The 15,924-nt window shown below is 38.3% G+C and overlaps 1 protein-coding gene across 1 annotated transcript; it reads right to left on the bottom strand.

Moving 5' to 3' along the window:
• Nucleotides 1–1,957: 1,957 nt before the first annotated feature.
• Nucleotides 1,958–9,779, bottom strand: zld (zelda). Its single transcript, XM_053768402.2, has one exon. It carries the CDS (start codon nucleotides 9,080–9,082, stop codon nucleotides 5,882–5,884), a length of 3,201 nt encoding a protein of 1,066 aa, XP_053624377.1. The 5' UTR covers nucleotides 9,083–9,779; the 3' UTR covers nucleotides 1,958–5,881.
• Nucleotides 9,780–15,924: the final 6,145 nt, after the last annotated feature.

Here is a 15,924-nt window from a genome sequence, read left to right as displayed (position 1 = left end):
GCAATCAGTCTTGAACTCAAATTGTTTTCTATAAAATAAATTCGATACCTATCTATCCTTTCTATCAGTCCATATATCCGCCCTTATACTTTACATTTGTGTGTTAGTTTGCCCTTCATTGTTCTCATAACGGAGCAATTAATGTGATTTTGTGTTGAAATACTTAGAGGGAAGTAGAGTAACTTATGGTAATTTTTATATATTTACCTATACTATTGTATTTAATATTCATTAGTGTTTTGACGACATAATAAATTCAATTCTAGTGAAATTCAATTCAAGTCTATGTTTTCAAAGTTGATTTAAACTAATTACACTATCGCTATCAGTACATATAATAAAATTGAAGAAAGGCCTAGTTTGCACATTGGATATTTTTTAAATTCTTCATGGAATATACTTAGTTACTGATATAGATGACGAAAATATAGTTTTTGAAATAAAAAAATTAATACAAACATCTTGTTCGTGTATCCAAAATGGACGCGGCAAGCACGCACGCGTTGATATCTTTTGTATAGCGTCTATTATGCCACGGCGCGTAAGGCTTTATTGAACTTTTAAGACGCTTTATCACGCACACTAGCACCGCCATCACATTTTTTTTTATATATCTTTTATGTATGTAATATGTAGCGAAAATGAAAAAAATATCTTACCAAATGATGCTTTACTAAATAAAAGATTTTATATAAATATTAATAGTTTTCTATTGGACACAGCTGCGGTCACAATTTACGAAATCGAAAAAGGTGGCCACCAAAAACCATTTTGCAAATTGTGACTACATTTTGTATAACGGAAAACTACAGTTTTGTCTTATAAAATCCTTTATCTAGTGTGGCATAAATTGGTAAGATATTTTTTTCGTTTTCGATGTACTTATATGAAAGATATAAAAAAAATGTGATGTTTCGTTTTGGCTGGTGGTTAAAATATCATTTCTTAAATAATTTTTGTTGCACCACTGGGAATCGAACCCACACATTACGAGGATTTTAAAATAATTTTATTCTGAATTGTATATTTTGTAAGTTTAATATGTTACTTACCAAAATACTTACGCTCCACTTTTAATTATGTGTCGGCCATCTCTGGCAAGTTGCTGGCCGCTGCTTCCTCCATGTATTGAAGAATAAACTCGTATTTCTATATTTGTTTTTCTTTTATTTTTTTGTTACCGGCCAGCAGGCAATCCTTATTTGCTCTTTTCTAGGATGTCAATGATATATTTTTAATTAAAAGTATTTTAAATATTCAAACACTCAAATATTTAAAATACTCATAGTTTTGTATGTATCCTGGTCGCGAACATATAAGAATGAATACTTAATATCCGGATCCGGAGAAACTCTGGTTAAATATCCACCTCAATGTATAGAAACAGTGTTGAATATTCAACTGTAATTTGAAAATGTTCGTATCGAATTTTATTACACTTGAACTGTATTTAGTGAACTGTCATTATATTATTGACATTGGCGACATTTTTTTTACCGTAATTTATTTTATTTACATTGATATTATTGTGTATAGTATGAAATATATTATTGAGGTTGCTGTTCAGAATGCCGTCAATAAGTGATGATCATCCTGTATTGAATAAAGAATTTTGAATTGGAATTTGAATGCCGACATTGTCAATATTTAAAACGACCAGTTCAAAGATTTAGTTATTTTCAATTCTTGGAAATGTTTTTAAAAATTAATGAATAAAGAAGAATTAACTCCTATTCGGATGTATTATTACAAACACTATTTGTTTTAAACACATTGAGGTACCTAACATGACAGAATTTAATGATATTGATACAAATTGGGTTGACACTATATAAATAAGGGACACTCTGATCGCTTGAGAATCTCAAGGAATCGGAGAATAACGAAATTTTTAATTAATAAAATATGAAAAATCTCGCATTAGCATTGAGGGGGTAAGGAAATGAAACAACAATTATTCACATTAAACTTTATATTAACACAGACCTGAAACAATCACTACTGCGACAGCATAAAAAAAGAAACCAAACCAGAAATGGGTTTACACCGGGCAAAAATGTTTACGCCCGATTTCTGCCCGGGCGGAAACCCATCTCTGTATCGTCAGGATAGAATTAAATACATTTTACGCTAAGTCTGTTAGACTTAGGTTTATTCGGAAAGTAATTATTCAAAATTCCCGACCTTGTCAATCGTGAGATACGGGAGAGAAATTTTGACGTTATATCATATAGATACATACACATATTTTCAATCGCTTTGCAAGTACACAAATAAATTCGCATCGCATGTAATTGCGATCTGTTCACACACGAAATATATGAAATATTTATGTAAATTAATTCACTGGTAATTGCGAATGCAATAAAAGTGTGAACAAATCACAATGCACAGCAATATACCCAGTTTTCGCTGTAGCGGTGTAACAGATCTATCTTATTCTAATATAATCTATAATAAGGACTTAATTAATTTTATCGTTCAAAGTTCGGAGTTCAGCGGATCTAGAGGCGTGGAGCCGCCGCCCCTGCACTGAAGCGAGGCGGCGTCCGCGACGCCCCGAACCCCACACGACTCATGGTAATTTTTGCTACCCTTATGGTAAACAAACTGGAATTTATTACAAATTAATATAACGCATGCAATCTCAGCTACATAATAATCAAAGTATCAACACGATTGGACGAAGGAACAATTAAAAAAAAAACAACATCTTATCGTATTTAACTCTTCCAGTTTTACTCAACTCAATGTAACAGAAATCATCTGGTAACTGATATAATTAAATTAATACATTATACACAAATATGTCATCACAAACATCTTACAAGTACTTACTGGCTATGTTATAAACTTGAAATCACTACGTTAAACTTATTTCAAAATAAGTCTATCGATGAGTACGATAATAGAATATGATAAATAACAAATTTACTGTTACTTTTATATGTACATTAGTTTATGTCTAATTGATACTACTACTGAATGCTTTAAACAGTATGAGGAGACAAAGTTTGTCCGCTAATATATATTATGTTTGTATATAAAGATATTGGGTGAGCTCCGCGGGCTGGCACAGTGACATACAATCTGTAAATATTATTGTATACGATATACTCTGAAAAGGCAAGCTGAGGTAATCCGGTAGCGGGACTGCCCGCGACGCCCACCCTCACAACACTATATAAATACTATTAATCGTTATTTGAGGTAGTTAAGTTTCAAATATTGTGATCGTACTTACATTATTGCTATGAAGAAACACTTCTGTCATACAAAAATCTTCTCAACAATAACAGTGTATGGTATATAAACTCGGTTGTATGATGCAGTGCCGGCGCGCCCATGCTACCATACAATGTATGTTTTATCATATGTAAAAGAGCAGAGGCACGTCTCGTCACCTTCAAAGACAGTTTATATAAGTACCCAAGAGACGCGGGCCACTGGCGACTTGATCGCGACTAAACATATTTATTAGCGATATATTATAAAGTCGAGCAAATCGACAGAACCCCGCGTCTCCGGTAAATATGACAATATCGGACAAATACTCAAAAGCATTTTAAACAAAAATATGAGTAAGTACTTAAGTTCCATCCTGTTACTATCTAAGCAAGTCAGCGAAACAGAGACGACTCCAAAAAAGTTTTTGTTTCAAATACTTTTGAATATCAGACCATCAGTCTCTCACTTTTAGGAGGTAGGCCATATCGATACAGTGTACAAAGATATCAACATATTGCTTTTAGTTCACTAATTATTTGAACAACATTCATTTAATGTATATACTTCATATGTGTTGGTAGAATATAGTCGCTGATGAGGTAGATCAACATTGTGTCATTATATTTGTATAAAAATATTTCTGCAATATAATTAACATTCAAATACAAACATTATCAAAATTAAGTCGATATAATGTTCATATTGCACATTTTAATAAACGGCTCTAATCTGGGTCTTCTAATGATATGGATGCGCGGGAGTCTCAAAATATTCCCTGCGTTGCAATTTTCTTCCTATCATTGTTAAGTATAACTTTTCAGTAAGTGCTCATAATCGCAAGTATGCGCCGACGCACTGAAATATATGAAGGAAAATATACCGACGCGTCTGGCGTATGACAGCAATCCGACCAGACAATCGCAATCGGATGCGAATAATAATCGAGAGGAATATTTTGAAACGTCGCATGTGGCCATGATATGTCCAATGGAACTGAGAATTCCTCGACTCTCGAGTAATATATACAAATAATCCAACCACTATAATTTTAATTTATAAACCAATAATTGTGGCCATTTTAATACTATACAAAAAACATTTACATTATTATTATAAATTATTGCTAGAGAATTTCATTATTATTAGGCTAAAAAACCTTAAACTTAAATCGTTTCGCAACAGACAGTTGGCGGAATAAATTTGGCAACGTTCAGGAAGACTACTTTCCTACCACTAACGAAACAGGAATGTATAAACTAAATTCGCTCAAATAACACGTTGGTAACTAAAATTGGACATAAATTACTTTTATTTTTTCAATTTAAAAAAGAAAATTCTGAATTTCATACAAACACAACTAGCTTACTTTAAAACAAATGTCAACAGACAAAATAATAATAGGAAGCACCGGGAAAACATCTACAAGAATTAATCAATAGTACGTTACAAAATACAAAGAACAAAATATTGTGTGTACATACTTGTAGCACACGGAGTCTAGGAGATATTCCAAGAAAGTCGAATGAAAGTGTATGCAGTAGGTGTGACAACCCTAGTGATCGAAAGTTCGAGTTCATTTTATCTAACAGCGCGCCCTCTCGCGACACTCGACACACGACTACCTACTCTAAGGGCCGAGAAAACCAGCTCACTATACACCAAAATATTGTGACGAACAAAACTATATTATAGTAAATTGATCATCATTTAAAATATATTGTACTTTTGGCATTTCTCTCATTTGTAAATCGTTAATTTGGCATCTAATTATTTTTTATATCAATATAGAATGTTCATTTGTCATCATAAATAATGTTATTAACCAAATAATTCATCTTTCCGCAGTACCTACTTAACATACTAAATGTCTGGCAATCGTGTCCCTTTCATAAATATTTACAAAATTACTCTACTTATGTATTTTCCAAAATACAGATACGTATTAATTTTAACATTAACAATCATAGGCAGAACGGAGAAATTTAACTAAAATAAAATCTATGGTCCATAGATTACAATGAAAATAAGATATGTAGATCAAGTCGCAAACTATTGACCGGAAAAAATTTAAGTACCTATTTTTTAACACGACAATAATTTCAATTGATAAATACGTGATATTGATATGATATGGTATGTTATTATGATATCGCAGTATCGCCGGCAGCGTCATGTAATTACACGTCTGCGGGCAGACAAGCCGGCATGTAAAGTCACCTTGTATCGACGCAAGGTTAAGTTGAATGAACAATAAAAAGGAACTCACGCTCCGAAGACCCATTGGTTCGCGCGCTCAAAACGTGGCCCCACACTCGCCACCACCGCTGCAACCAACATTCCATTTCGTCAGCTTTTTTATGACGTTCTACTAAACTTATTTCTAATTCTGACCTAAATATATTTACTGAAATTAATCATTGATGTTACGATGTTTTATATTATATTGAAATCTCAGTTAATTATGAACTACTGGGTCTACGAAACGTACGTTAACCGTTGCTACCAAGGTAAATTTATTATAATGTAACAAAATTACAAATTTTATTCGTTATAGAAACTATCAACCTAAGTAAAAATCAAATGTTATTGCAATTTTAGGTATCTATATATTTGTAAAATTTAAAATGATATGTGAACGCGATCTACAGTGATTTTAATTGAGAACGTACGGTAACGAAGAGGGGGGCGATGTCGTCGACGTCACGGACGACGCCGACGACATCGACGACGACGAAGAACGCATATTTTTCTTCATGTGCGTATCAAAATGTTTGACCATGTGGTCTTTTCTAATAAACCCTTTCCCGCAGTGGTCACAAGCGAACGGTTTGCAACCCGAGTGAAGACACATGTGCCTGCGCAGATCTGTCTTGTGATTGAAAGACTTGGGACACTCGTTGCATTTGAACGGCTTATTGTCGGTATGTTTAAGATAATGTCCTTCGTACGAGACATCATCCGAGAAACGCTTGCCACAACGGTCACATTTGAAGGGCTTAGCGCCCGAATGGAAGGTCTTGTTATGCTGCGTGAGATAACAAGCCTTATTGAAGATTTTGTCGCACTCGTAGCACTTGTGCACGGTGACGGGTGCGGGCTTCTTGAGTTGGTTGCGCTCGGCCAGCGGCGTGCTGACAGTGGACGACACGGCCGGCGAGCCACGGCTCTCGTTCTCCGCTTTTGCGCTCTCCGGACTAGCGGGAGACTTCATCTGACTACCATAGTTCTCTTTATTCGCGTAATCCATTATATCCTCGATTTTCAAAATTTGAAGTTGGCTAGAGTCAGTTCTCAAAATATCGTCTTCTCGTTTGATCGTCTTTCCCCCGACCGCGTAACCGTAAGGGAAAACTTTGACGTGCTCGGGGCTGTAAGTTACGACATTTTCCTGTTTGACAGGTCTAGGCGAAAAGCTGTAATCGTAATCCACTGATTGCCCGCCAAATTCTAGATTATTATATGGTAAAGGAGAGTGAACTGGGTCGACGATAATGTATCCGGCGGTGGACTCGTCACCGACAATTTGACCCCCCACGTTAGGCTGTGTTATATAGTTTGAAACATAAACGCTGAAACTCTGCGTTTGGAGCTGCGCGAAACTAGGCAAGCGTCCGCCGGCAGGTTGATTCGACGTTTCCTGTTCCATAACTTCGACTTCTTCAGGTGCGGATTCACCAAAAGTAGCCGGACTGGCTATAGGCAGATTGTTGATAGCCATATCCATAACGTGGGGGGCCATCCCGTTTGGGTAATTCGGTGCTATAGTCTGCTGAAAATTCTGACCCAAATATAATGGGGTGTGCGTGGGGTCCGGAACCGAAGGCCCCAAAGGATCCGTAGACCTCGGGCTGTACGGGTTGACACCCAAATGACTGAACGGGGGCAGGGTGTGAGCCGTAAGCGCCGGCGTACTCTGAGTTAGAGCTGGAGTTGAAATATTGCTGGTTGAGACTGATAGCAGGCCCCTCATATGGTGATTTTGAGAAACAGAGGGACCTGCTTCCCCGTTTGGGGGATTCCCAGTAGAGGATACTGCAGCGCCCTTTGACCCTTGATGATTATTATCATTAGGATTTCCTATGCCTGGCGGCTGACTACTACCTATGTTGAGCGGATGCGATCCGACTTGGTGCTGTAAAGGGTGATTAGCTAAAGGATTATTACTGAAATTATTATCTAAATTACCCTGTTGAAGATGTGTGTACGGTGACTTGGACTGCATGGCGGCAACACGATGCGATCGGTCGAAGTTCTGCGACACGTAGGGCGACTGGAGAGACACGTCGTCTACGCTGCGGCCGTCCTCAGAGGGCACGGGGCTCTGCGTATTGGAGTCAGCCGCTTGTTGTTGTGCGCGATTCTGGATTGCATCTCGACTCGGGTGGTGATGACTGGAGATCGGCATGGTGGCTGGGTCCGGCTGTCCCGAAGACCTCACGGCATTTTTATGCAACGTCGTATTGTAGTGCCGCTTTAGATGCCCGGAACTCGTAAACCATTTGTTGCATGCTGTGCAATTATACGTTTTTGGCCGCCGCGCTTCATTAGACTTCCAGTTTGCTCCCTTACCGCCAATAGAGGGCATTGTCGAGGATGTTGGATTCGCCGGTTGTGTGCTAGTTATCTGTGGTGCCGACGGAGAATCGTACGGACGGTAAGGAGGTTTCATATCCGGATTCGAAGGGGTTAGCCCTGAATAGTCTGTTAAAGGAGGCATTTGTACACCAGGGTATATTTTTTGATCAATATGCATAAATGGTTTTTGGTCTTGATGACCAGTCAGGAACTTCTCTTGGCTATAAGCAAACTTTTGATCTGGATGAAACATCTTTGTGTCTGTTTGATATACCCCTTTTTGTTCAGTAAACATTTTTTGATCTTTGAAAAGAGATACATCGCCATTAAGTTGAGGATTACTATATAACTTTTGTGTTTCCCAGGGCATTATGGGTACAGTTCGTGTGTTGACTTCTCGATTTTGGGGTGGTGCGTCTTCATAGGGCGTTGTTTGACCTTCGCCTTCATTTCCTTGGTAAACTACTTTTTGGGAATCTAGGTCTAATATGTCCGATGACTCTTCATGCTCTTCTTTAATTTTGGCATTTTCATTCTGGTAACCTGAGTTGTTATACTGCTTCGGTGGGAATTGTTGAAATGGCATGGAGCCAGTAGTGGGCGTCGTGCTAGACCCGGCATGGGCAGAGTTACAGTGCTCATTGAGTTGGACGGCGGAATCGCACACAAAGCCACACTTGTCGCATTGGTTGGGAGACGGCGACGGTGTCGGCTGGTTTAGAGGTTGGCCATACAAAGGGCTCGAAGAAGTTACGCGTGGAACGCGTTCTTGCATATTATAAGGATGGAAGCGAGCAGTTTTATGATATTCTTGGTTGTATTGAGATTGCTCCCAGTTTATTTGTTCAGAGTGCTGATTTTGTGGAAAGCCAGAATGAGAATAATTGTTACCGAATTGTGCACCCGGCGAGAAGTTAGTTTGGTCGGGATTCTGGTACGGCGAAGGAGCGCTGTGGTAGCTCTGCGGCGTGGCGGGGTGCTGGAACTGCGTGGAGGTCTCCGGGGTGGCGCGCTGCTGGAACTCCGGACTGGGCTTGGTGATCATGTTGTCGCTAGAGTCGGCCGGCGCCGACAGTGTCGTCTCGTTCTTCACTTTAGTTCCGTTATTATTTTCAGTATCATTCTGCGAGTTTTGCGTGCCCCACTTAACGTATAAATTTTCTTTATGATATTGTAAATGTACCTCTAATGAGTCCACAGAGTCCAAGTAGAGGCCGCAAATCTTACAATGATAATCCCTTGACGGCAAGGTCGACGATACGGCGTTGCTGTTAGCCATTTAAATCATCAATCCAACGGAGAGCACCGTCTCCTCCAACGAAAAAAAAATAATAAAAAAACAGCACTCCTCGTGTCGACGAACATGTAGTCCACGCTCGATCAGGCGCTACAGGTTACAGTCATGGTCGCGGGCGGCGCGTCTCCCCTCGCGAATCAACTTATACTACGGCGATGTTTTCGAAGAAAGTTTTTCGCGGCATTTCCGCGGGCGGGCGGGCGGCGCGCCACGTGCGCGTTGTAAACACTGGCTCGCGACAGACTCCTGCCTCTCGAGCAGGCTTGTAGTCCACTCCGCACGAGATCACAACAAAGCGTCACTAATCACCTCGTACTTGTTTTCAAAGTTTCATCTTCCGATTTCACGATAACTTATTGTCACGGTCAAAGTCTAAATTAATGTCCGAAAAACTAAAATCACAGAAACGGTTATGTGTTAAAAAGTTGGCACGAGTTTGTGTTGGCCGGTGGCGCGATGTGTAGTAGTTAGAGGATGCGCGGCGCGGCACCGGTCAGCGGACGCTGCGAACGTTTACAAGCAACTGACAGCCTTCCCGAAGTCGCCTTCGGGGGCATGACTTCAATAACAATTCGCAACGTCGTCCCCCACCGAGGCGTGTGTGCGAGCGAGAGCACCACGCGGTGATGAAGTTATCGCTCCTTCGTCCTTTTACGCGTCCTTGGTGCGAGCGGGACAGACTGCGGGGGAAGCCGCGGGGTGCGGGACGGGGTTGGTCCTACTCTTTCTCAAAATTGAAATGCCCGGTCGAAATGTCCGGTGATGCTGCGTCCGAGTAGGACAGCGATAGCACCCACCCTTACCATGCGGGCGGACAGAGCACTGCGACGACATTTTAGAAATTTTAAACCATTATTTTATACCTTTTAGTTAGTTGTTTCTATTACAATTACTTTTTATTTAAGAATCCATTTAAATACGAAATACATATAAAAATACTTGAAATGTAGCAAAATGAACAACAACAGAATATCGTAAAAATAAAATCACAAATGTTTTATTAATTAAAGTCAATAACCGCGTTAATACAAAAGGACATAATTTACATATTCACTTGTTTATCGATATAACATCGATCGATGCTGATGGGATACGTAAAACCACAGACTTATATATATTAACTATGTATAAAACATTAGATTTAATCGATTATATTTTGATAAGTACTATAATAGGTATCTGTGAGAAATGACTCATTCGTGGCCAACGCATATACAACCAAGTGCAGCGTAGGTCATTTTTTATTTAAATTTAAATAGATGCTTGTTTTTATCATAACATAGTATCAATTGTATGTGAAAATTGCATTTAAATATTACACTATTTAAAATACATGTGTATACCTATATTCGATATCAAGTCTCTAGATCAAAATTCCCCATATAATATCAATAATGTGGTTAATATAATAATCATGTTTATTACAAGACAAATGCTTCTAGGCAAGTAAGTACAGGTGCTATTATATGTATAGACGGGATGATGGCCAAGCGCTGCGCAGTGCTCTCAAAATTTTGCATTGGGCTAGAGGGGTGCGGGGGGGCGCCGGCGTTCCTTCAATTTTTTCTAAGCACATCGAACGTCGCTGTAAAGTCGTCGAACATCCCAGTGTTCGCCCGCAGCGAACGTTCGCCCGAACCGGACATAGCCCATGCAAACTATGAGGGGAGAGGAATCGATTTTCTCTGACCATTCCCGATCGTTTCCTATTTCCGTGTCGAGTCACCCTCCCTCACGATTTTACACTGGACTACCTGTTTTGCGTTGCATTTCATCATATGAAACGTGATTTCATTCGTTTAAATTTCTATAATTGGGCCACTTTCCATTTGCATGAAAAATATCAGTCGCTATTGGTACCTAGATTTTCCTACAGAATTTTATTTTTCAACATATTTTGCCTTCACATATGACATATAAATACTTCTTATACGTCTTTTCAACAATTCATTTACAGAAGTTGCAAAATATAAAATTTATTTATAACGTAAATAAAGTAGGCGTAGTTATTTAAATGTTCTAAGACATTTTTAGAACTTATCTATATTATTCCCCAATGAACCTTATTTCGCAAGTCATAAGAACTACAATGGCTTGATGAATTCAACTAAGTTGTTGACCAAGATCAGACAACTGTACAATACGAACGTTTTATAAAGCCTTAAAACAAATTATGTTTTACTTTTTGAACTTTATTCCAAATACTGTAGGTTCAAAATTGTTTGACGTAATCCAGCGGGATACTGCTTCGAAGGGCTTCAGTGACATACGTGACATATCTATTATTTTTTGTTTATGAAATAAATAATTTATTGTAATATTCAGTCTAGAATATGCTGCACATAAATTGTAAAAAAAAATACATTAGAATTTACCTCCTTATAAGGTAAATTATAATCGAGTCACGACAGTTTTTCAATATTATTGTACCTTCGCACAGCCTACCATGCAGTCTCCTTGTAGTGTCAACTAGTAGTAGTACTATTGTTAATCCACTGCGACACGATTATAATTCTGTGTATCATAAGTAGGCATTTTATGGAATATGTTATTGCTGATACTGGTGTCGGGTTTTATTCAAGTCGCATAAAGACATGACTTTTACGACTATAACTATTATACGACTGTAACTAGTTGCGTACACACTAGTGAGCTAAACTGTCAACTAGTGTGCAATTTCCTCACGATGGTGTTCTTCCACCGCAAGCAATTGGTTGTCCATGAAACAACTAAACATGAGTCAGATCGGTACACAAATTCACGTGGCACGGGTAGACTTAAACCTGGGGACTTTCGATCACTTGCGGACGGTCTTAACCACTGGGCTACCACCGTATCATAGTTGTTCAGTCAACCGGATATCGGCGAATTTGCAATAGTTTCGCCCTAGGTGCGAAGTGTGTGGCTCCGCCCTAGAATAGCACCACTCCATATCCTCCCGTGGGATACATACAAAGGCAACAATAGCATGCCTAAAGGGGATTGAGGGTGGCGTTAGGCAAGCGGCCGGTAATAAATTTATTAGGGACTTTGGGGCGTCACAGTTCTGAATGTAATGAGGGATTTCACTCAAAGTAGGAATGTCGGCCTAGTGACTTTAATGGGTGCGCTTGCACATGGCTTCATCGTCATGTAGTACACAACATCCTCGGGTGGGACCACGAATCAAAAATCTTAGGTACTTCAGGGGGAAATCTTAAAGATACGTTTCTCTATTGGAATAGATACCTAATTTGGAAAATATCAATGCAAAAAACCATATAACTAAATCTATTCAAGTATTTTAAGAAAAATAACTTTATCAGTTGTAGTTACTTTAGACAATCCTATCACATACATAAAACACCACGTTCTCTTTACAAATAGAAGTTCATTTTAACCCTAATCGCGCAAACAATAGAACACAATTCATAGAACGCACGTGCAAAATCATGGATATCTAGGTGTTAACAAAAATACTGATAACAAAAGTAATAAATATGTGCTTACAACAATAGTACATACTTTTAAATAATAGTTAAATTGTTTTTTAAGATATCATAAAGTTATTTGTGTGAAAGTAGGATCACGACCAATACAAAGGTTTATACTTTGCGTTGTCTGTAAGATTTTAGAAAATAAATATTTTTTTATATAATTCTATATCTATACATCTATCTTATCTATATCTATACATATAATAAAATTGTAAGATAACTATGTTTGTTCGCGCAAAAGCTAAAAATTATCTGGATGGAATTTAATGTGCTTTTCTCAGTTGTGTAGCGGATGGTCAAATTTAAAATATTGACAAATTTAAATTATGCGCGGACGTACGAATTAAACGCGAGCGAAGTCGAGGGCATAATCTAAGTAATACTATTCCAATAATGGACATCGAAGGTAATATGAAGAAAAATTGTGGATAGTAGAAAAAGTAGGCTGACGGAGTAAAAGAGAATGTTGTCCTCAAGGATGATATGTGTGCCAAATGTACTGACAATGCCAACCGTACGAATTGTAGACGAAAACGTGGGAAAGCAGATCCTGGAAAAATAACCAACAAAACGCTCTGGGGTGAATATCACGACTCTTTGAACGCGGCGTGTTTCATTAGTGTCGCACATTTTTTTTAAATTTTTTTTTTAATTAAACAAATATAAAATTTACATTGTACCATTACTTTACTTAAGAAGACAAATGCTAGCATCTATGCATGGGTGAATTTCATGAGCGTTTTGAACGCCGCCGTGGGCTGTCATTAGTGTTTATTAAATTGTACCATACACAGTAATCAATTTAATTATCCTATTTTATAAATAAGTAATGTACTGGTACAATGTTAATTTTATAAATGCTTAATTTTAAAAATATGATGCTTTATTCAAAAAAATGTCGGACACTAATGAAACGTTACACGCCGCGTTCAAATGCTCGTGAAATTCACCCCCATCAGCTAGGTACCATTTCTAGGTTATCCATTCAAGGTCCATCATACATAGCAACAGACACAACAAAGCGTGATTATCAATATGGCATTATAATAACATGTCTGCGACTAGATATAGACTAAAAACAGGAGCATATTCATAGAATCGGCAAAGTGACCTCCAATGCTACTTCTCAACCTGCAAAACCTTGTCTGTTGGCTTGCCCAATGCGATTTTATGTCTAGACTAAGGCCGTGAAACTATACGGTGTTTTTTTAGTGTTTAGTTAACTTTTTTTATAATATAATACTAAGCAACATTGTTGATGTGGCAACTAAGGCTGCTACACTAAGCAGGACTGGGCGGGTCACGTCTGCCGCATGCATCCAGAGAGATGGACATACAGATTGACCTCATGGATTCCGACTGACGGATACAGGAAACGAGGAAGGCCTAGGACGACATAGTCGGATGACATAAAACAATTCGACAAAGAATGGCAAGAGAAAACAAAGGATACGAATGCGTGGAGTGCTTTTGCCCAACAGTGGGACTCTAACAGCTAATAAAAAAATATATACTAAGCAAGCGTTTGCTTGCTTGTTTAGGCACGCGTCCCATCTGATAGGAAGTGGTCACCGCAGCCTGCAACATCAAAGCAACTTTGTTAATCTTTTATTTTATGCCTTGATGTCTGATCGGATTTTTTAAAACGCCTGTTCATGTAGCCAGCTGATGAGCAAAGATCTCCCATTTTATTTTCCATAATTTTCTTATCTAAGTTTATTGCCGAATACACTGAAACTTTTCTAAATCGTCCCGCCATCTTGTTCGTAGTCTACCTTGACACCTGCGCCGTTCGGGAACTTAAGTTGTGGTGATCCATTCCCATTTAGCAGCATGCAACAAACATGGCCAGCCCAGTTCTACTTGTGCCTTGCTGTCTTGGCGTCTGATCTGGGTTTTCTATAAATTCTATTAACTAATTCTATTAACACTTAATATGCTGCGCTCCATTGCCATTGCCTGTCAAAAGACCTTGAGCCCGAACTTTTGATACCCAGTCAGCGATTTTATCGGCTTATAAAGCTTATCAATATATAAAACTCTTCCGTTACTGAATGACTGACTGACTTACTGACTGACAGACAACATACAGCCGAAACTACTGGGCGTATGTGCGCGTAATTTGACATGTTCCCTGGGGAGTGTAAGAGAGGATTTTTGGAAATTCCACCCCATGAGAGAGTGAAAGGGGTGAAAATCTTTTATATGAAAGTTCCACACCGTTGAAGTTAACCCTCAACCACTTCAAAAGGGGAGTGAAAGATTGTATGGGACTTAATACAACTTTCAAGTTAAAAAGCTGAATAAGTAAACATACTTTATCCGACATTTTACTATGAAACTCACGCGGGCGAAGCCGCGAGCAAGAGCTAGTTTTTATAAAAAAAATCTTAGTCATATTTCAAACGTAGCCGATACCTATCTCCATGTTCATAAAAATATTTCGACTATACCTACCAAAATTAAAACAGTATTTCCAAGACGTATGTTTTGTATTTAGTCATGCAACTAGAAATAACTTTTAAGTGTAAAAAATTAGAGAAACGCCAATATCACGTTTCTAATGATTCAAAAGTTTCTCAATCCTCTGAGGCGTTCAAATCGCGCGAGTTTGTCAAATTGACATCGGACACACCAAAAAAATGCGTGCTGGTGCTGCACCATCCCCCCGCCCCCTACCCCCGGGAACGCACACAGATGCAACTGCAACAGGTGTAAAATGCAAGTTAAGCTACACACAAACGCATCACAACCCTCACAAACTGTTTCTTGGAAACGCACAACTTAGATGCAACAATGCAGTGACATAAAAAAAAAACACGATGCCTAGTTTGTGCGATGGCGAAGTTTAACCTTTTTTGTGCTTATATTTATTTTCAATATTTATTGAAATATAGAAAATGGTGTTAATGAAACTTGACAAATTGACATAATATGATTCCAAAGTGCCTCTAACAACTGTAGCTATTGGATGAATATATTTTTGATATTCATACATAGTCAAATTGTTATTTTAAACCTATTTTATTTTCTAAACTCTGAATAGAATTCTCAGGATAATAAAAAATCCGAAAACAAATCTTAAATCAGCGGCTTCAATTCACGCGCTACAAGGGATGATATGATAGGGGTGCATAGGAATGCAGCGGGAAGTGAAAAAAGCGAAGTACAGTTATTTTGGGGGTGGTGCGGGGAGTAACCGGTCCTCTGAGCTTCCTCGTGGCCACAGATTCTGCTGTCTACAAACACATTTGTGATTTTTAGAAAACATTATAGGTACGCGTAGTATAATTTTAGGACACCAGACTTTTTAAATAATTACTTACCTGTTTTTATTAATGATAGTTA

Source organism: Plodia interpunctella, chromosome Z, assembly GCF_027563975.2.
Source record: "Plodia interpunctella isolate USDA-ARS_2022_Savannah chromosome Z, ilPloInte3.2, whole genome shotgun sequence".
Classification (NCBI taxonomy): domain Eukaryota; kingdom Metazoa; phylum Arthropoda; class Insecta; order Lepidoptera; family Pyralidae; genus Plodia; species Plodia interpunctella.
This window is presented reverse-complemented; position numbering and strand designations above follow the sequence as displayed.

Excerpts from the sequence above, each read along its gene's own strand:
- zld (XM_053768402.2), bottom strand. The coding sequence starts at position 9,082 with ATGGCTAACAGCAACGCCGTATCGTCGACCTTGCCGTCAAGGGATTAT.